Genomic DNA, 20,961 nt, shown 5'->3' with positions numbered 1-20,961 from the left:
TACAGTGTTTGGTTGAAGGAATAAAAGATTACTGGAATGTGTATTTTACCAAATTGACTTTGTTCTATATTTTTTAACAAGTGAAATTCTAATTATTTAAATAAAAATTATTTATATAAAAATTCATCGTTAATATATTTAAATAAAAATTATTTATATAAAATTTCATCGATAATATATTATTTTATTATTTAAATATATCATGTATTATTTTAATTTTAATTAATATTAATATTAAATTTAACATAAATTTATTTAAAAAATATATTAAAATTTTACTTCAACATAATTTATATAAAAATATATCACGTTCAATTTTACTTATTTGAAGTTCAAATCTCAACATCTGCAGCCCTTTCCCTTTTCCTAAACTTAGCGCCAAATCATGAAGATGGTAGGGTATTTTATATCAAACCTTATTGGTTGATGATTAAAATTGTAAAGAAAGATGAGAATTCATCCATATATTAAATTCCAGTCTCTTCTATGTTAATTGATTCATCAAAATAATTTGCTTCAGCCATCCATCTCCTTCAGAATATAGGCCTTCATAAACATAGCAAGACAATTATGTTAGACCTTGGAGGTTGAAAACTAATAATCGCTATATGATTTTTCTTCTCCACCTAATGTTTTATTGCTTATTGTTTTGTCTTTCTTGTCCACATGCAGACCTATTATCGGTTATTTCATATTGATTTAAAACTTTTCCCAATAAGAGTCTACGTGACTTCGACTCAAGATGAATGTTGGGTTGTATATGTGTCCAACATGGATATGTGAAATTTGTTTTGGAGTTTTTCCATATATTTGGAGAATCATACTCCTTACCATATCTAAATATGCATGGAAAAAAGTATCAACCATTAATACATCACAGAAAATGAATAAGTACAGTAACATTGGAGTTGAGGTAATTCAGATGGTGCAAAGGATATGTATTCTGCAGTCCAGCCGAGGGAACAGATACTGAGCATATTGACAAGTTAAATTGAATGATCAATTCAAATAAAAGAAGGTAAATTTCTACACAAACTCATACACCAAATAATGCATCAAAAGTCTCCACGATTGAAATACTAAATTTCGAGTACAGGAAGTTAAAACAAAAAGAGTTATGCAGGACTTGCCATTTTTAAAGTAGCAAGACTAACCAAATTGAAATGAAGTACAATACATGAAACTAGTTCTTTGGTATGTTCTTCCCAACAATCTTAGCCAGGGTTATACGTAGCAGATTTCCAGGCTTACCAGGGACATCACCTTTGATCATCACGACTCGAAGCTCACTGTCGATTTTCACAATCTTGAGCTTTCTGATCTTTCTTTCGCTTCCTCCCATTCTGCCAGGCATTTTCTTCCCCTTGTACACACGACCAGGTGTTGTTCCAGCACCAATAGACCCCAATGCTCTGTGACTCTTAGAACCATGAGAAATTTGACCTCTTTTAAAATTATGGCGCTTTATTCCACCTGTGTAAAAATTGGGGCAAAAATCATGTCTGTTATTACATTCCACCAATGGGGAATTTGAATTGCCAAACCAATAAGACCCACATTATGGCAAAGGAAGCTAAAGCTTTCAAAGAAAAACCCTAGAATTCCATATCAAGATGATAAAACAATGTTAAATGAGCAAAGAACATACTTAGAAGAGAATATACCAACCAAAAACACAGAGTTCAAATAATATGTGTATGTATGCATGCAACATCAATAAAAAAGAAAAAAGAATACACCTATTTTTGAACTCTGCAATTTGACCAACATGAAATTGAAGTCTGTGACACCAGCATATATTCACGATGAAGCAGTGAACCACACAATTAATTCATTTCAACTTACATATAAGCATTATATGTTCATTCATCAACATCTTCAATAATGCTAAAATCAAGCAATCTACCATCAATTGATCACCTTCAAAATGCAATACATAAATAAAATCTAACCTTGAAATCCTTTTCCAATAGTGGTCCCAGAGACATCATGTAACACCCCCAACCCGTATCCGACCCGGATACGAGTCCGAAGTGTCACATTGACTTTTCAAACATTTATTCATATAAAATAGTGAGTAATTTAAAAACTTTTTTATAACATTTAACTTATTCAAAACGTTTACAAAATATATCAGAGTTCATACAATTTATATCTTTAGACTACATGCCAACTACACTCGATATACAATACATATATTTTCTGATCTGACATTCGGTAAGGAGAACTGACCTGTCTTGCTCCGCATTACTCTTTACTCTTCTCGAAACCTACGTGTGAAACAATCACATGCTAAGTCGATGACTTAGTGAGGCATATAAAACATATAATATTTCATATAACATAAAGCATATACCATCATTATCATAATCTCTATCATTATCATTAAGAAACACACATAACATCATATGGTTCATGTAACACATTTCAAACCACTTACTTTTGATAACCATTTATAAACCCATCGTATACATATCACATTCAATATGCTTGTTTAATCACTTTATTAACCCATGTACACTAGTGAGAACTTAAGGTATGTGAGTACATTGAGGTTGTGCACACATATGCTGTCACCACAGCTCGATCAATGTCCCGAAGGACCAGTCCATAGATTCCGAAGAACCTAGGTAATCAGTCCATATGTCCCAAAGAACATAGGTAAACAGTCCATATGTCCCGAAGAACATAGGTAAACCCTCGACCCTTGTCATACCAACTATACCCCTAGCTCTCATATCACATAACATGGGCATTATCATTTATAACAGTTCACATTACTTATTCATATTCTTTCTCTTATAAACACATATCTTTTCTTTTCAGTCACGTATCACATGTACGTGTAATCATTGATCTCATAATCACATGTTCCTTCTCTTCTGTCACATACCACATGTATGCGTAAACATATATCTAATATCATATGTTGCATGTAATCACATAGATCGTATCATATAGTTTCTTTCACATATACATGAAATCACTTAGTCTATTTTCATGTAATTCTTTTCACTTCTCATATGATTTTATATTCATATCTCACATAACATATACAAAGCATATCATTATCTTTAGTCATGCATACATACAATCAATGTAATACAGATAATCACATATAATTATAACAACACATAATCATGTCCATGACTTCATGCATATTACTCTAGGAAATAGACTCATCGCAAGTCTTATTTCCATTAAACACTACATATCACTAGTATGCACTCACCTTGGTCTCACTAGTCAATTCCAATCTCTTATCTTTCCCTTGATCGATCTTACTTGTCAAATGTTCCGGAATTGCTTTACGCGCAGAATCTACATAAATGTACATTTTGAGGCAATCATTAAATACCTACACCTTGTAATTGGATACTAGCAACTTAAACAAACTTATTAAACCAATATTCATATTTTTCCTTTAGGGGGTATCGATTCCCTACTGTGGGTATCGATACCCTCATGACATTATGGAATTCTGTCGTTTGAGAGGGTATCGGTACCCCTTTGAATGGGTACCGATTCCCCCTAACCCAGAAATCATTTTTCAGCACGAAAATTACTTCATTTCCTCTCAAACACTTCATATATCATCCCCTTTTTCATTCTTAACTCTAGTACACATACTTAAACCAATCTATATTCATTTATTTCATCTTAAACCTCAAAATCCTATCTTCCATATATAATTCAATAATTACATCAATTTTGCAACATGTTTCAAATCCAATTCTATTACTTCATATCTCTTACTTAGATTGATGACAAGTCAAATTCCTTCTCAAAATTCACTTACTAACTCTTTTCCAGAATTTCCTTAAGAAACTCATTTTCTTTAATCTTTCATAACTTCTTTAATCTTTCATAACTTCTTTATCTTTTGATTATCTTACCTTTGCAAGCTTGGCTCTTCCTTTCTCTCGTACATGAAGAAGAATAAGAAGATGAAGAGAATATCTCTTCATCATTATCCCCTCTAACATATATATCCTTATCATATTTATTTTTAATTCATTTATTAGTTAAATGACCATTTTGTCCTCTATTTCATTTGATAATTCATTCTTCTACTTTAATCATTGAATTCTGAAACTTTTAGGATTTATTTCTAGATAAATCATTGAATTAATCCATTCTTCTACTTTAATCACCAAATTCTGAAACTTTACCATTTAGTCACTAACCCATAGTTTGGGATGTTACACATCAACAATATCACCTTCCTTGAAAATCTCCTCAACAGCTAACTTCTGACCAGTCTCAAACTCCTCCACAATTTGCAACCTAAATTCCTGCAAATACCTCATGGGAATAACACCAGCTTTCCCCAAATGGCCCAACTCAGGTTTCGTCAGCTTCTTGTCTCTAACTCTCCTGTACCCAACTTGAACAACATCATAGTCATCGGTAGTCGATGTCTTAACTTGGGTCACTATATTTCCTTCTCTGAAACCTACGACAGTCACCGGAACAACTATTCCATCGGTTTCAAAGTAACTCATCATTCCAAGCTTTGTGCCCATCACTCCAATGCCTGCTTCCGTACTCATTTAGACTATATGCGAAGAAGACCTCTTCTGGGTAGTTTTGAAGGCAACCAAAAATAGGGTTTTTATGGGTTTTGAGAGAAAAAAAGATTTGAGGGATAAAGGAGGAGACTTTTGGCAGCAAATATGAACAAAGGACTGCGAACCGAGAGTGCACAGCTGGAGGCTAGAGCGGTGGAGCGTGAGGAAGGAACGAGTGGCTTTGCAAAGGGATTTTAATTTTGGGAATTCCAATTTTGAGCCATAACCAAGTCGAAGGAGAATGTAACATCCTCCATGTCGGGTTAGTGATTAATTTGCAAAGTTTCAACATTTGGTGATTAAAGTAGAATAATTATATAGTTTAAAAAGAATGGTTAGTAAATATGAAATAGATGTAACGACCAAATGGTCATTTGTAAGGGAAAAATTATAATTAAAAAAATGTTATGGGGATATATTAGAACCCACGTGGGGCATTAGGTTTCCAGAATTCTCTCATTTCTTCTTCCTTCTTTCTTATCTTCTTCTCTTCCTTCTTTCTTATCTTCTTCTCTTCCTTCTCCAAACGTGGAGCTTGCAAGTAAAGGTAAGAATCTGAACCTTGGTAGTTTCTTTGATTTTTAAGATTGGAAATGGAAGTTTGGATGTTATATAAGCTAAAGGAAAGCTTATATGGCATTAAAACAACAAGATAAGTGTTTTAGAGATAGATTTGGAAAATGAGTTTTTAGATGAAATTTTGATATGGATGAGTTTTTGATGTTTGAATAAGATTTTTGACTTGTCAATAAGCTAATTAAGAAGTATGAAGTAATAGAATTGAAATTAGAACAAGTTGGAATTGGAGTAAGATTCGTCAATTCTATATGGATGAGTAGTTTTCTTAGTTTTAGAGGTATTGAATGGATAATAATTAGTTTAAGTAAGTGTATGAGAGCTAAGAGTATTAAAGGGATTAAAATATGTATATTTGAGCTGAATGGAAAGGATTTTCGAGCTCAAAATAGGATTTTCGGGCTAGGGGAATCGGTACCCAATCAAGGAGAACTGATACCCCCTCAACGAATATGAATTTCCAGAATGCTAGAGGGGAATCGATACCCCCAAGGGGGGAACCGATTCCCCCATAAGAAAAAAAAAAGAAAAGAAAGAAAGACTAAGCTATTAATTTCTTAAATTAGTAAGCTATTAAAGCTTAATTTCAAGACATAGACATCTGATGATCATCTTGAAAATTATGTTTATGTAGATACCGAGCCTACACGAGTTCGGGAATAATCTACAAGTAGGATCGATCGAGGAAAAGGCAAAGAAGTATAGGTGAGTGCATATGCATAGCATGATTATAGAAATATACTTCATTCTAGACTTGTGATAAGTCTAGATTTTATATCTTGGTACATGAGCATATTCTGTATTATGAGACATGACATGAGTTCATATAAAATGCATTATATGACATGAATATGTGGGAAAAGTTATGAGCTATGTGAAAAGGTAAGGAATTACATGTCTACGTGATACAGACTACGTGAAATGTAAAAGCCCATGTTATGTAGATGAGAACTATATGTATAGTTGGCATGCCAAGGGTAGAGGGTCTACGCGGTCCTTCGGGACATATGTATATTCTTTGGAACATATGTGAGGTCTTGAAAGACACATACTTGATCCTTAGTATATGTATATGATTCTTAAGGAATTCTATGTGGTCCTTATGGACATCATTATATGGCACTACGGTGCAATTCTACGCGGTCCTTCAGGATATATATATATTCTGTGGAACATATGTGAAGTCTTGGAAAGACACATACTTGATCCCTAGTATATGTATATGATTCTTAAAGAATTATATGTGGTCCTTATGGACATCATTATATGGCACTACGGTGCAATTCTACGCGGCACTTCGGTGCAATTATACGAGCTGTGGTGACAGCATAGTGCACAACCTCACATTACTCAGATACCTTAGGTTCTCAATATGCTATCATGGGCCAATAAACTTATTAATACAGATTCATGAATGTTACAGTCATACGCTTACAGGTATGGATATTGATGATGTATACTACATTGATTAAGTACATGTTTGCATCTCATCTCATATGATCATGACATTTTCATTACATTGCCTTGTTATTATTATTGCCTCACTAAGTCGATGACTTAGCGTGTGAGTGTTTCACACGTAGGATCCGAGAAAATAGACGAGACAGGTGAAGCAGCTTGACAGCATTACTCCTGCAACCACCAGATCAGAAGCAACTTAATCAGTAGGTCATTTTGTTTTGTAAATGGCAGTTGGCATGTAATTAAAGGGTTAAGTTGTGTATGCTCTGAACATTTTGATAAACTTATATTACAATATGTATATTATTGTATTTTCTTAATATAAGTTCAAATATTTTGCTATTATTGGTTAAGAGTTGTGTTTTAAAGTCAATGTAGTATCTCTGACTTATATCCGGGTTGGGTACGGGTTGGGGGTGTTACATTTAATGGTATCAGAGCTATGGTTTAGCCGATTCTAGCATAAACCAGAGTCTATAGAGTCTTTAAATGGAATACATGCCAACAAATAGTGAGAACTTCTGATCTGGTATAGTATGAGTATGCTGTTTTGCTAATAAAACAATGTGTTTATTCTTATTAGATGTCCGGACATAATAGCTCCCGAAGTGAAGCGGGAGAAGATAGGCATGCTGAAAGCAGTAATTCACCTGCCCTGGCCAGGCAAGGTGAAGAACAGGCATCTCAAGGAGTGCCTGTGCAAGATCAAGATACGTTCTTCAGAACGTTAGACGCTATTCTGACGCGTCTTCAACCTTCTGCTCCACTAACTCAAAGAATTATTGTAGCAAAAGAGTTGAGAGGTTTAGGAGCTTCCGAATTTAAGGGAGAAGCTGAGGAAGGTCCAGTGTCAGCGGATCTTTGGTTGAATGATTTGAAAATCATGTTAGATGGTCTCCACTGTTCCGAAGTGGAGAAATTAGATGGAGCTATATCTTTATTGAGGGGTCAGGCGAGGATATGGTGGACGAACGTCACCATGAGGATGTCAACCGATCAGTTGACTTGGTCTTTGTTTTTAGAAGAATTTAAAAACAAGTATATTGGAGATCAGTTTATCCGACAAATGAAGCAGGAGTTTATGAATTTGAAGCAGATGAGCCGCTCTGTGTATGAGTACGAATGTGAGTTTAATAAGCTGAGCAGGTTTGCAGCTGAGCTGGTGCCTACTGAAAAAGATGCTTGCGAATGGTTCGTGGAGGGCTTGCGCCCTAGACTTAAAGAAATGTTGATAGTATTAAACTTGTCCTCGTTCCAGGAGGTGATCAATCGTGCAAAAGCTCTTGAAAGGGCTCAGAATGAACGATTTGGGGACTCAAGAGTTCAGACATCAAAGAGGACGACTACTTCTTCTAGCTCAGTACCAACAAAAAGGGGAAGAGACTCGGGATTTCGATCGCAAACTAGATCAGAATCAGTTGCATCGTCTGCTAGGGGAGCAAGTCAGGCAAGACCTAGACAGACGCAGTCAGTGGAATCTGGTGCTGGGAGATCTACTCCGAGTCAAGGGAGACAGTGTCAGCACTGTGGGAAAAACCATTATGGGCTTGTCGTATGGCTGCTGGGACTTGTTTTCGATGCGGAGATGCCAGACATTTTATCCGGGATTGTCCCTTGATTGTTGGTGAGCCTGCACCATCTGGAAGAGTTGGTTCTTCCTCACAAAGAGGACGAGGAAGAGGCAGAGGAAGGAACCGTCTGAATTCTCTGCTCAACCTGAAGTTCGATCCACTGCTCGGGTATACAACCTAAAGACAAGTGAAGACCGTGATGACCCTGATATTATAGCAGGTACTTTTCAGTTGTATGATAAATTAGTATTGGTGCTGATTGATCCGGGTTCTAATTATTCTTATATTACCAGTAAGTTAGTAAAGGAGTTGAGGATTCCTATAGAAGCTACGAGTAATGTGATGATAGTAACTAATCCGTTAGGGCATAGTACTCAGGTGGACAAAGTTTGTAAGGGGTGTCCCATAAAGGTTCAGAGAATTGAATTCCCTGCTAATCTGATGGAATTACCCTTTGACGAGTTTGTAGTGATTCTGGGAATGGATTGGTTGTTTCATTATTATGGGAAGGTCGACTGTAGATTGAAAAAGGTAACCTTGAAGAGTCCAGAAGGAATAGAAGTTAATGTGATTAGTGAAATGTGTAATCCTTTAGCAAATGTAATATCAGTGATGTCTGCCAAGAAATTATTGCTACAAGGATGTCAGGGTTTTCTTGCAAATGTGATTGATTCAAGAGCTCAAGAGAAAAGGTTAGAGGAGATTTCAATAGTTCGAGAGTTCCCTGATGTTTTTCCTGCTGAATTTACAGGATTACCTCCGGATAGAGAGGTAGAATTTCAAATTGAAGTAATGCCAGGAACCGCTCCAATTGCAATGGCACCTTATAGAATGGCTCCAAAAGAATTGCAAGAGTTAAAGAATCAATTGCAAGATTTGTTAGAAAAAGGATTTATTCGACCAAGTGTGTCACATTGGGGAGCTCCGGTGTTATTTGTTAAAAAGAATTATGGATCAATGCGTCTCTGTATTGATTATCGACAGCTTAATAAGGTGACCATTAAGAACAAGTATCCCCTTCCGCGCATTGATGACTTGTTTGATCAACAAAAAGGAGCTTCGGTATTTTCGAAGATCGATCTACGTTCGGGTTATCATCAATTGAAGATCCAGGAGAAAGATATTTCGAAGACAGCTTTCAGAACGAGATATGGTCATTATGAATTCATCGTAATGCCATTCGGAGTAACGAATGCACCTGCTGCTTTCATGGATCTCATGAACAGGATTTTTCAGCCCTATCTGGACCAGTTTGTTGTTGCCTTTATTGATGACATACTGGTTTACTCGAAGTCCATTGAAGAGCACAGCACACATTTGAGGCTAGTTTTGCAAATTCTCAGGGATAAAAATCTCTATGCGAAATTGTCTAAATGTGAATTTTGGCTAGACGAAGAAATTTTCTTAGGGCATGTGATCTCGGCAGTTGGGATTAGAGTAGACCCTCAGAAGGTTAAAGCTATAATGGATTGGGAAGTTCCTAAGAATGTGTCTGAAGTTCGGAGTTTTATTGGACTTGTCGGTTACTATCGAAGATTCGTTAAGAATTTTTCGATGATTGTGCTGCCTCTAACAAAGCTAATGAGAAAGAACGTACCATTTGTTTGGACTTCTGAATGTCAAGAAAGCTTCGAAGCTTTAAAGAGAATTCTGACGGAAACTCCGATATTGGTTCAACCGGAATCTGGCAAGAATTTTGTAGTATACAGTGACGCATCCCATAACGGGTTGGGGTGTGTATTAATGCAAGAAGGAAAGGTGGTAGCGTATGCATCGAGACAGTTGAAACCACATGAAAGGAATTACCCCACTCATGATTTAGAAATGGCTGCTGTAGTATTCGCTCTCAGGATTTGGCGTCATTATCTTTATGGGGAGCGTTGTTACTTATATACGGATCATAAGAGCCTGAAGTACCTGATGACTCAAAAATAATTGAATTTGAGGCAACGTAGATGGGTAGAGTTTTTAAAGGATTATGATGTGATAATTGACTATCATCCCGGAAAGGCTAATGTGGTAGTAGATGCTCTGAGTAGAAAGACGTTTGCAGCTTTACGAGCTATAGATGCAAGATTATCTTTAACGGGAGACGGTGGTCTTTGTGCAGAATTAACCCTTAAACCAGTATGGTTGGAACGGATAGGAGAATTGCAAAGTAAAGATGAAATGTGTTTGAAAAGAATTGAACAAGTAAAGAACAAAGAGATTAAAAACTTTGAGATTAAGTCAGATGGAAATCTATATTGTAAAGGAAGAATTGTAATACCCGACGATGACGACTTGAAGAAAGAAATTTTATCAGAGGCTCATTGCAGTCCGTTAACGATACACCCGGGTGAAACCAAGATGTATATGGATTTGAAGGATCGATTTTGGTGGTCAGGGATGAAACGAAGCATCACCGAATTTGTGTCTAAGTGTTTGATATGTCAACAAGTCAAAGTCGAGCATCAAGTTCCATCAGGATTATTGCAACCGCTTTTCATTCCTCAATGGAAATGGGAAAATGTTACGATGGATTTTGTTTCGGGGTTACCCTTGACTCCGAACAAAAGAGAATCAATCTGGGTAATTGTTGATCGATTAACTAAGTCAGCGCATTTCCTTCCGGTTAGAACGAATTTCTCTATGGAAAAGTATGCAGAGCTGTATATTAGAGAAGTTATTAGATTGCATGGAGTACCTGTTTCCATAGTCTCTGATCGAGACCCTCGATTCACTTCTAGATTCTGGAAATCTTTGCATGAAGCATTGGGAACTCGTTTAAACATTAGTACGGCTTTTCATCCTCAGACTGATGGGCAATCAGAGAGAACTATTCAGATATTAGAAGATATGTTGAGAGCATGCGTAATGGAATTTAAAGGATCATGGGAAGTATTTACCGCTGGCAGAGTTCACTTACAACAATAGCTATCAGTCGAGTATTAAAAGGGCTCCCTATGAAGCTCTTTATGGAAGGAAATGTCGTACGCCTTTGAACTGGTACGAGCTCAAAGATAAAGAAGTGCTTGGTTCTGAGTTGATTCATGAAGTAGAAGAAAATGTCCAGATAATTCAGAGTAATCTCAAAGCTGGAGCAGACAGACAGAAATCATATGCAGATCTAAAAAGGAAAGAAATTGAATTTCAAGTTGGAGATAGAGTGTTTTTAAAAGTGTCTCCATGGAAGAAGGTGTTGAGATTTGGTCAAAAAGGAAAATTGAGTCCTCGGTTTATTGGACCATATGAGATTGTAAAGAGAGTAGGACCTGTAGCATATCAGCTAGCTTTACCACTTGAGATGGAAAAGATACATGATGTCTTTCACGTTTCAATGCTTCGAAGATATCGATCGGATCCCTCCCATATCGTAAATCCAGAAGAGATCGAGGTACAACCGGATATGACTTATGAGGAAGAACCGATTCAAATTTTAGCACATGAAGTTAAGCAATTGAGGAACAAGACTATTCCTTTGGTCAAAGTGTTGTGGAGAAATCACAAAGTAGAAGAAGCAACATGGGAGCGTGAAGAAGATATGCGACATCAATACCCTCATTTGTTCGTGCAATGAAAATTCGAGGACGAATTTTCTTAAGGGGGAGAGATTTGTAACATCCTCCATGTCGGGTTAGTGATTAATTTGCAAAGTTTCAACATTTGGTGATTAAAGTAGAATAATTATATAGTTTAAAAAGAATGGTTAGTAAATATGAAATAGATGTAAGGACCAAATGGTCATTTGTAAGGGAAAAATTATAATTAAAAAAATGTTATGGGGATATATTAGAACCCACGTGGGGCATTAGGTTTCCAGAATTCTCTCATTTCTTCTTCCTTCTTTCTTATCTTCTTCTCTTCCTTCTCCAAACGTGGAGCTTGCAAGTAAAGGTAAGAATCTGAACCTTGGTAGTTTCTTTGATTTTTAAGATTGGAAATGGAAGTTTGGATGTTATATAAGCTAAAGGAAAGCTTATATGGCATTAAAACAACAAGATAAGTGTTTTAGAGATAGATTTGGAAAATGAGTTTTTAGATGAAATTTTGATATGGATGAGTTTTTGATGTTTGAATAAGATTTTTGACTTGTCAATAAGCTAATTAAGAAGTATGAAGTAATAGAATTGAAATTAGAACAAGTTGGAATTGGAGTAAGATTCTTCAATTCTATATGGATGAGTAGTTTTCTTAGTTTTAGAGGTATTGAATGGATAATAATTAGTTTAAGTAAGTGTATGAGAGCTAAGAGTATTAAAGGGATTGAAATATGTATATTTGAGCTGAAAGGAAAGGATTTTCGAGCTCAAAATAGGATTTTCGGGCTAGGGGAATCGGTACCCATTCAAGGAGAACCGATACCTCCTCAACGAATATGAATTTCCAGAATGCTAGAGGGGAATCGATGCCCCCAGGGGGGGAACCGATTCCCCCATAAGAAAAAAAAAGAAGAAAAAAAAGAAAGACTAAGCTATTAATTTCTTAAATTAGTAAGCTATTAAAGCTTAATTTCAAGACATAGACATCTGATGATCATCTTGAAAATTATGATTATGTAGATACCGAGCCTACACGAGTTCGGGAATAATCTACAAGTAGGATCGATCGAGGAAAAGGCAAAGAAGTATAGGTGAGTGCATATGCATAGCATGATTATAGAAATATACTTCATTCTAGACTTGTGATAAGTCTAGATTTTATATCTTGGTACATGAGCATATTCTGTATTATGAGACATGACATGAGTTCATATAAAATGCATTATATGACATGAATATGTGGGAAAAGTTATGAGCTATGTGAAAAGGTAAGGAATTACATGTCTACGCGATATAGACTACGTGAAATGTAAAAGCCCATGTTATGTAGATGAGAACTATAGGTATAGTTGGCATGCCAAGGGTAGAGGGTCTACGCGGTCCTTCGGGACATATGTATATTCTTTGGAACATGTGTGAGGTCTTGAAAGACACATACTTGATCCTTAGTATATGTATATGATTCTTAAGGAATTCTATGTGGTCCTTATGGACATCATTATATGGCACTACGGTGCAATTCTACGCGGTCCTTCGGGATATATATATATTCTGTGGAACATGTGTGAAGTCTTGGAAAGACACATACTTGATCCCTAGTATATGTATATGATTCTTAAGGAATTATACGTGGTCCTTATGGACATCATTATATGGCACTACGGTGCAATTCTACGAGGCACTTCGGTGCAATTATACGAGCTGTGGTGACAGTGCACAACCTCACATTACTCAGATACCTTAGGTTCTCAATATGCTATCATAGGCCAATAAACTTATTAATACAGATTCATGAATGTTACAGTCATACGCTTACAGGTATGGATATTGATGATGTATACTACATTGATTAAGTACATGTTTGCATCTCATCTCATATGATCATGACATTTTCATTACATTGCCTTGTTATTATTATTGCCTCACTAAGTCGATGACTTAGCGTGTGAGTGTTTCACACGTAGGATCCGAGAAAATAGACGAGACAGGTGAAGCAGCTTGACAGCATTACTCCTGCAACCACCAGATCAGAAGCAACTTAATCAGTAGGTTATTTTGTTATGTAAATGGCAGTTGTCATGTAATTAAAGGGTTAAGTTGTGTATGCTCTGAACATTTTGATAAACTTATATTACAATATGTATATTATTGTATTTTCTTAATATAAGTTCAAATATTTTGCTATTATTGGTTAAGAGTTATGTTTTAAAGTCAATGTAGTATCTCTGACTCATATCCGGGTCGGGTACGGGTTGGGGTGTTACAGAGAAGGAGAAGAAGATTTTAGCCAGATTGAAGTAGGGAGAAGGATATTTTAGACAACAGGATGAGAATAATGAAATACCTAAGGGAGATGGGATATAGATATTCCTGGGAAAACAGAGTAAAAAATCACTGTTGGTCTTAATATTTTCCTGGCACTTGGTAATGTAGTTGATCCAAACGTGGGAATATTTCTCAAGGAAAAAAACATTCCTCCTATGAATGAATTATACCCTGAACCAAACGGGGCCTTAACGTTTATTATTTCCTCCCCCGGTCGTCTCTCCTTTTTTATTTATTTATTTTAGTTTCACAAATAACAACACTAGTTTTAATAATAATCGTCAACTGCTTGAAATCTTGGTTTCTTATTTATTTTCTATATGTCTATCTATGTTTTTATTTTTTAGTTTCTAATAATTTTATCTTTATGACATAGTTTTTCTGTTTTTATAATACATTTTTTTTATCGTTTGACCATCTTTTCAAAGTTAGATTTAATATAATCTCAACTGATTAAGATAATACTTATTTGTTTTTCCGTTGATATTTTCTGCTTTGGACCTTCGGATTGGACTTTGATACACGGTTTGAATTCGTAGATAGTTTCTCACAACAATTAATTTTGATATGCAGTAACCGGTGGTCTTTCAGTAGTTTAATCTCATGTTGTGATTCGTTTGCCGATGCAGTTATATTTGTTCGAGTTTCTTGGATGAGTTTTATTTTTTTCCTTGTATGGTCCTTGAATGATCTCGAGTGATTAATTTATTGAATCAATGGTTATAGAAAAATATTTTAATTATGTGTTTAGTTTTCAAACTTATTTGTAATTTTGAATATTTTCTCTTTTTAATAAAATTAGCGGCTTTATTTGCATAAAAATATAAGGGATCAAAGTACACATTTTTTAAATTAATGTTTAAAACTTGAAAAATCAAATACAAATGATCAAATCTGTAGTTTGCCCTACAATTATAGCTCTAATAAGAAGTTGGTCTCCTTCTCCTTTGTTTCTCATATTTTTCTTCTTGGTCTAAGATTTTGACATTTCTTCTCCTCCTCCTGCAATTGTAGGGATCTGAATTTTACGCGAGCTCGGCCTGTCAACTGTGGCACGCGCTTTTGAAGGACGGCTCTTAGCAGGTAACCTGGAAGGAGATGAATGGAGCTCACTTTACCTTCGTTTTTCTTTCACTGATTCACGGTTCCAATTATCTTCTTTTTCTTGTTCTTCCTGGCTTTAGATATTTTATTTAATCCTGAAAAATGATTTGATCTGTTTAATTCCTTGAATCACATAATTTTCCATGTTGAAACTTCAATTTTCTTTTCAGTTTCTTTTTCTTTATTCGGTATTTTAATCAAACTTCGCATTGCCTGAAATTTCGTGTGTTCTGGTGTTATGCGTGCTGGATCTGAACGCGTTCCTCTTGATTTTTGGATTTTATTTATTTGTTTTATATCTCTCCTTTGGTTACCGGTAAAAGCATGATAACTTGATTGGAAAGGGAATTGTGAAGTGTACACTTTTTCTTTTAGTAATTCCTTACTGTTATTATTAGTATAAACATTCAGCTCAACTGTTCTCTTTTCTTGCACTGAGCTCTAAGAACGTAGCTGTCAGTGAATAAAATGTTTACTTTTTATTTTTATTTTCTTGGAGTTTCCCTTTCAGGTGGATTAAAGGCTTTGTTGCAATTAGTTGAGTTGCTGTTTTCAGTTTTTTTAGCGTGGGAGAAGTGAAAGGCTTTTTTGTGATGGGGATGTTTGATGGATTTCCCATTCCTCCAGATAAAGAAGTAACTTCAATTCACTCTTATTCTGGTCCTAATATTTTAGGATATATTTAGTTGTTGCATATGTTACTCGAACTCTGGATTGAGTGTCGAATTCGGTTATATATCGGACACACGTTGTTCAATTTTTCCCCTATGTTTTACATGCTTTTGGTAGATGTTCGGGGAACCATGTTCTTATACCCATATATGAATATGTATCAAACCCATATACTTCAGAAAATGAATTTAACAAGTTTAAGAGTTGGAGCCGCATAGGTTGTTGCTTTACTCCGTTGTTTTGCTATTGCTTGTAAAAGATTGTTGAAAACAAAATTGCGACTGGTTAACCATGAATAAATGGCTAAAATTTAACACTAATACGAATATAGTTTTTTATATACATTTAAATTTCATGTGCTTTGTTCTTTGGGAAAATAATAATAATAATAATAAATATTTAATTATTCATGAAAGTATTATTCTTTTTGTTTTCAAACAACCTTTCTTTCTGTGTACAGAAGTAAAAAAATAAGTAATAAAGCAACAGCAAAATGGTGGCATGATTATTTCAAAATTTGGCAATCATCTTGAGGGTGGTGGAGGGAAGTTGGAATAATATTCTGATTGTTTCTATGGTTTAAAATAGGATTATTTACTTGGATGGTATTAGTTTGTTGATTGGTAGGCAGCTTGGTTTACTGTTATCAAGCACTCGTTTCGGTGAACAATTTGATAAATTGGGAAGAACATAATGATGCATTTCTTCGATTACCTTTCTCAAGGTTCTTCTCCTGAGTGCTTGTGGTAAATGCAGTATTTAAGGGATGTTATAACTAGGCATGTTAAGAGATGTTCTAATGGGGCAGCTGATTGTTTAGCTAAATCGGGCATAGGATAGTGTGAGGTGAGGTGCTTTCGTTCGGTGAGATGGGTGTATGTTTTGGGTGTTTTAATGGGGGACTGTGTTTTGTATCTGGTTTTTTTTTTATGTACACCTTAGATTATGCAATAAAATTTTGGGCTCTCTTTTCCTCCTTCCAGTGACTGTTGAGTTTTTCAAAATTTGATAGTTATGAAGGGGTTTTTTAATGAGGTCCTTTTCTTATAAAAAAAGTATTTAGGGGATGAACCTTCAATAATGGTTCTTAGATCACCTTGCATGTTTTAGGAATTTTCTCAAGGTTCTTCTGATTGCTTATGATTAAATGCAGCATTTAAGGGATGAACTTTCAAGAATAGATGAGAGTTGGGCCACAGCACGTTTTGATTCACTACCCCATGTTGTCCATATCCTGACATCAAAAGATCGTGAAGGTCAGCTCCAGATTTTGAAGGAACAAAGTGATGTTGTTGAGGATGTCGTAGATGAAGTTGTGCATGCTTACCATGGGGGCTTCAACAAAGCAATTCAAAATTATTCTCAGGTTCTTTTTTGGTTTCTTCCCAAGCTTTGCACATTGTGCTTCTCAAGTTTCATAGTCCTTGTTTTTCTACTATCTTTTATCAGTTAAGTGGAAAATAATTTGCTTAAAAAACCATTGTGGTGTTTTCTGCTGGGCTCAGGTATCTATGTTCATATATTTCTCAGTAACTATTTTTTGGGTAACGTTGGGTCTACACTCGGATAGGTAATACGGAACATTGTTCTGTAGTTTCAAATTATAATCATATGATTTTTATTTTAAGTCTTGTTGGAAAATTACAATACCGAAAAAAGTCATTAACAACCATAATTATATGTCATAAAAGCCACTATCGCTAATTCATATTCTTTTGGTAAATCTTGGTTTCTTTTGAGGGTAGTTATTATGCTTTAGGGACTATCACCCTTAAAGATTAAAAATTAGAAATTCTCCAGTCATATAAGAATAACTTACAATTAAGTGTCGTGTTCCTCCCTGTTTTGTTGGATGTTTGTGTTAAGTTTTATGTTCTTCCGTTGGAAGTGTAGGAGTTTGTTCAAGCTTGTAATCTGGTTCTTGTGAATAAAAGTTTTCTTGGCTCTCTTTTCCTCCTTCGTTGTTCCATCATGTTACTCTCATAACATGGAGGGATTGAAGGAGGATTTTAATGGGGCCTTTCTATCAAAAAAAAAAAGTGTGGTGACACTGAAGACATTAGCAAACCTCTCAGAAGAATGAGGAACCCTACCACTGTTGTTTATTTTGTTAATTAACAGAATTTTGGTAATTAAATGTTTTTTCTTTTCTCTAAAGATTGTCCTCGTAATGGGTTCAATTGCAATGGTAATTATTGAGGGGGAGTGTTAAGTGGAGTTGTCCAACATATGTTAAATATTAGGTTTCTTGTGGTCTTATGTTGAAGTTGGTCCCCTCCACCTATTACCAACTGGTTTTAGGTTGGATGCTTAACAATATCTAATTATATAAAATACTAATCATATTGAATAGACTGGTCCTACTGGTTGAACTGAGAATAGGACATTTTAAGGAAAATGGTACTATTTACTAGTTATTTTAGTACCACAACAAAATTATATTAAAACTAATAACTCTAGCAATCAGTTCGAGATTATGCACTTCTTTTAATGTTAATTTTATAGTTTCAAGTACTCTATTGATTGATAAAACTATTCTAATTAGGAAAAATAAAGTAGCATAGCTTAAAATTTAATCGAAAGTAAAGAGTAATAAAAGTTTAATACTCCACTTTTTCCTTTGAATTACATTGAGAGCAGAAAAAATATGAGTGAGAAATTTCGAAAGCAAAGTCAGTTTCCGATGAGGTTTGGACGGCGTTCGTCGATAACCTTAGTAGGAGGGTATCTCGTCGTTCTTTAATGGAAATTTTCTTTGTTCATGATCCTATTGTGAGAGTTTTTATTCCCAAAGAAACAAGAAATCCAAAATACAAATTTTTCACTTTTGCTTTTGTTAATTTTAAGACTGAGGTTGGTTTGAAGATGGCTGTTGAAACCTTAAACGGTGTATTGATAGACGGGAAGAAGATCACAGTTAGTCCTGCAAGATACAAGGAATCTCGATCAAGGGTAGTAGGGATGAACATGTTCTCAAAGAAGGTTTCCAGTCAGGATATTGCAGAGACATCAAAGTCCAAAGAGGTAGATAACTCTAACAGAAGTATAAGAGATGCCGGAACTTACAAAGATGCTTTGATGTCAAATAGAAGTGCTATGGGGAATAGGGAACTGTTATCACATGATTTTCACAGGGGGAAAGTCAAGAAAAACATTTTAGAAATGTTTATTCCATCGGAAAGTTCAAGTTGGGTGAAAAGGTCATTAACCGGGATTGTTAAACACTCATTACAGATTGAGCTGATTAGGAAGGCCTTAGTAAACGATGGTTTTGATGTTCAAATTGCTCGATGGGGCCATGTTTGGAACTCTTGCGTTACAGTGTTTAACTCAACCGAGGAGATGATGGACATATGGATGAAGAGGAAATGAATCAATGGTTTGACCGACTGGAACCATTATTGAATGATGAGGGTGTCCCAATGGCCTTCTGTCTGGTGGAATTAATTGGGGTCCCTTTGTTATGCTGGAATGAATCTTTCTTTGAGCAAGTTGTAGGGAGATGGGGAACTCTGGTTGACATACACGATTCTACTAGAAAAAGAGAAGATCTCACAAAGGTAAGATTTTTAATGAGGGTGGCAAGTCCTTTTGATGTTCCGGAAGAGATCACTCTTGGCTCATATGGAAGATCCTTTAAAGTCAGTATTAAGATTGGATCGTCAAGCGAGTTTTCAAGTTCCTTTTTCAGTGATGTTCCGGTGGAAGGTTCCGATGGAGGTTTTTTGAAGAGATGAAGTCTGCTGATGAAGAAGACAACCTACTGTCAGAAAAAGAGAAAGATGCAGCATGTGCAGCAGTAGAAAATCGGCTAAGAGTTGACAATTGGTTCGACCAGGGAGTTTTTTCTGGATCTGAAGGAGCAGGTAAGGAACAACAGTCTCCAAGATTTTCCTTACTAAGAAAAGTCATTAATTGTGGGTTGTCAGAAAGCCATAACATTGGGAGTATAAATGAGGGGGAGTTTGCCGGTTTAGGCATTAGAAATTCAAAATTTTCAGCTGATGGATCAGAGGCCCAATCTGAGGATTTTGGGCAACCTGGGCTAAGAGATTTCAAGGTTATTTCTATTGGACCAGCATTCCAAATCAACAAGTTTGGGGAAATGGTTCATAATCATAATTCAACTGAGAATGGCAGCAGAATTAACGAAGTTATGGAGAATAGCCAGAATGAAGAACAGTTCGATGGTGCTGGAAAAAAGTTATGGAAGCAGATTTAAGGCTGGTTAAATCTAACACTTTTGATGTAGGAATTATCTCAAGGGGCAGAGAGTTAATTCGTTCCAAAAGGTTGTTAAAAACAAAATCTGATATGCAAGAAACTAGAAGTATGTGTAGTTATAAAAGGGTATATAAGAGGTCGAGGAACAGGATACATTGGCATGGGAATATTCTGAATTTCATGCCTGAATATGAGGAAATCATAGTTAGTCAGCGAGGGATACAAGCGGATCTTAATGATACTCAACAGATTTGTTCTACTGCAGATTACATTATCAGTGGGAAAAAGGATTTTATTAATGTTGGTGGTTCGTCGAATGAAATGATGGATACGGAGATTGAAGGATGGTTTTCAGAAGGAGACTGCTCAAGTCTCAAATCTGGTTTGTTAATCAGAAGAGCCAAAAGAATTTTGACAAGGGAAGCGCTAGAACATGTGAGGATTGACACAACCTCCTCTCCAGCATTTAAGCTTTAGCTACATGGGAGGTTAGTAAGCTTTTGGGGGTGTCTTTCAAGGAAGGAAAATAAGCCTTTTTGGAAAAAATCACGACTTTGGAGAGAGTATCGAAAGGGGTCATTCAAGGCGAGCTTGTAGGTGGTGATTAGTTCGAATGGAGACTTTTAAGGGGATATTCATAAAGTTTGAATGATGAAAACAAAATTAATCATATGCTCATGGAATGTTAGGGGTTTGGGTAAAAAAGAAAAAAATAGGGTTGTTCAGAATTTATGTTCTAAAATATATCCTACTTTTCTATGGTTGCAAGAAACAAAGACAGAGAAGTTTCAAAGGTCTTTTTTAGAAGGAGTGGGTTGAACAAACTCAGAGGTGTCATTGAATCTCCTTTGATCGTATCTTCAGGGGGTTTATTGTGTTGTTGGGATGATAATATTTTTGAATTGGAAAATCAGCATGTAAGCAGCAAATTTATAG

General features: G+C 35.6%; 2 protein-coding genes across 3 annotated transcripts in view; one reads left to right on the top strand and one right to left on the bottom strand.

The window, feature by feature from the left end:
* Positions 1-1,011: 1,011 nt before the first annotated feature.
* LOC120219052 (50S ribosomal protein L3-1, chloroplastic-like) lies at positions 1,012-4,594 on the bottom strand. Its single transcript, XM_039215902.1, has 3 exons — positions 4,209-4,594; positions 1,953-1,986; positions 1,012-1,473 (listed from the first exon to the last, which is right to left on the bottom strand). Exons 1-3 carry the CDS (start codon positions 4,551-4,553, stop codon positions 1,184-1,186), a joined length of 669 nt encoding a protein of 222 aa, XP_039071833.1. The 5' UTR covers positions 4,554-4,594; the 3' UTR covers positions 1,012-1,183.
* Positions 4,595-14,966: 10,372 nt separating this feature from the next.
* LOC120219139 (exocyst complex component SEC8-like) overlaps positions 14,967-20,961 on the top strand; it is a 31,578-nt gene continuing 25,583 nt past the window's right edge. The window contains exons 1-3 of one of the 2 annotated variants that reach the window (XM_039216010.1): positions 14,967-15,108; positions 15,641-15,764; positions 16,955-17,167. In XM_039216010.1, coding sequence (XP_039071941.1) covers positions 15,723-15,764; positions 16,955-17,167 — 255 coding nt within the window. In that variant the 5' untranslated portion in view covers positions 14,967-15,108; positions 15,641-15,722. Of the gene's footprint in view, positions 15,110-15,640; positions 15,765-16,954; positions 17,168-20,961 lie in introns of both variants that reach the window. The other variant, XM_039216011.1, reaches the window with a different exon arrangement.

Source organism: Hibiscus syriacus, unplaced genomic scaffold (genome assembly GCF_006381635.1).
Source record: "Hibiscus syriacus cultivar Baekdansim isolate YM2019G1 unplaced genomic scaffold, ASM638163v2 tig00110204_pilon, whole genome shotgun sequence".
Classification (NCBI taxonomy): Eukaryota; Viridiplantae; Streptophyta; class Magnoliopsida; order Malvales; family Malvaceae; genus Hibiscus; species Hibiscus syriacus.
Note: the sequence above shows the minus strand (reverse complement) of the source record. Positions and strands in the feature narration are given on the sequence as shown.

Bases quoted from the DNA above. Each gene is read 5' to 3' on its own strand.
- LOC120219052 (XM_039215902.1), bottom strand. From the start codon at position 4,553: ATGAGTACGGAAGCAGGCATTGGAGTGATGGGCACAAAGCTTGGAATG. The intron at 1,987-4,208 runs GTGTAACATCCC...GTGTTACATGAT, and splicing joins AGGAAGGTGATATTGTTGAT to GTCTCTGGGACCACTATTGG. The intron at 1,474-1,952 runs GTTAGATTTTAT...ATTTTTACACAG, and splicing joins TATTGGAAAAGGATTTCAAG to GTGGAATAAAGCGCCATAAT.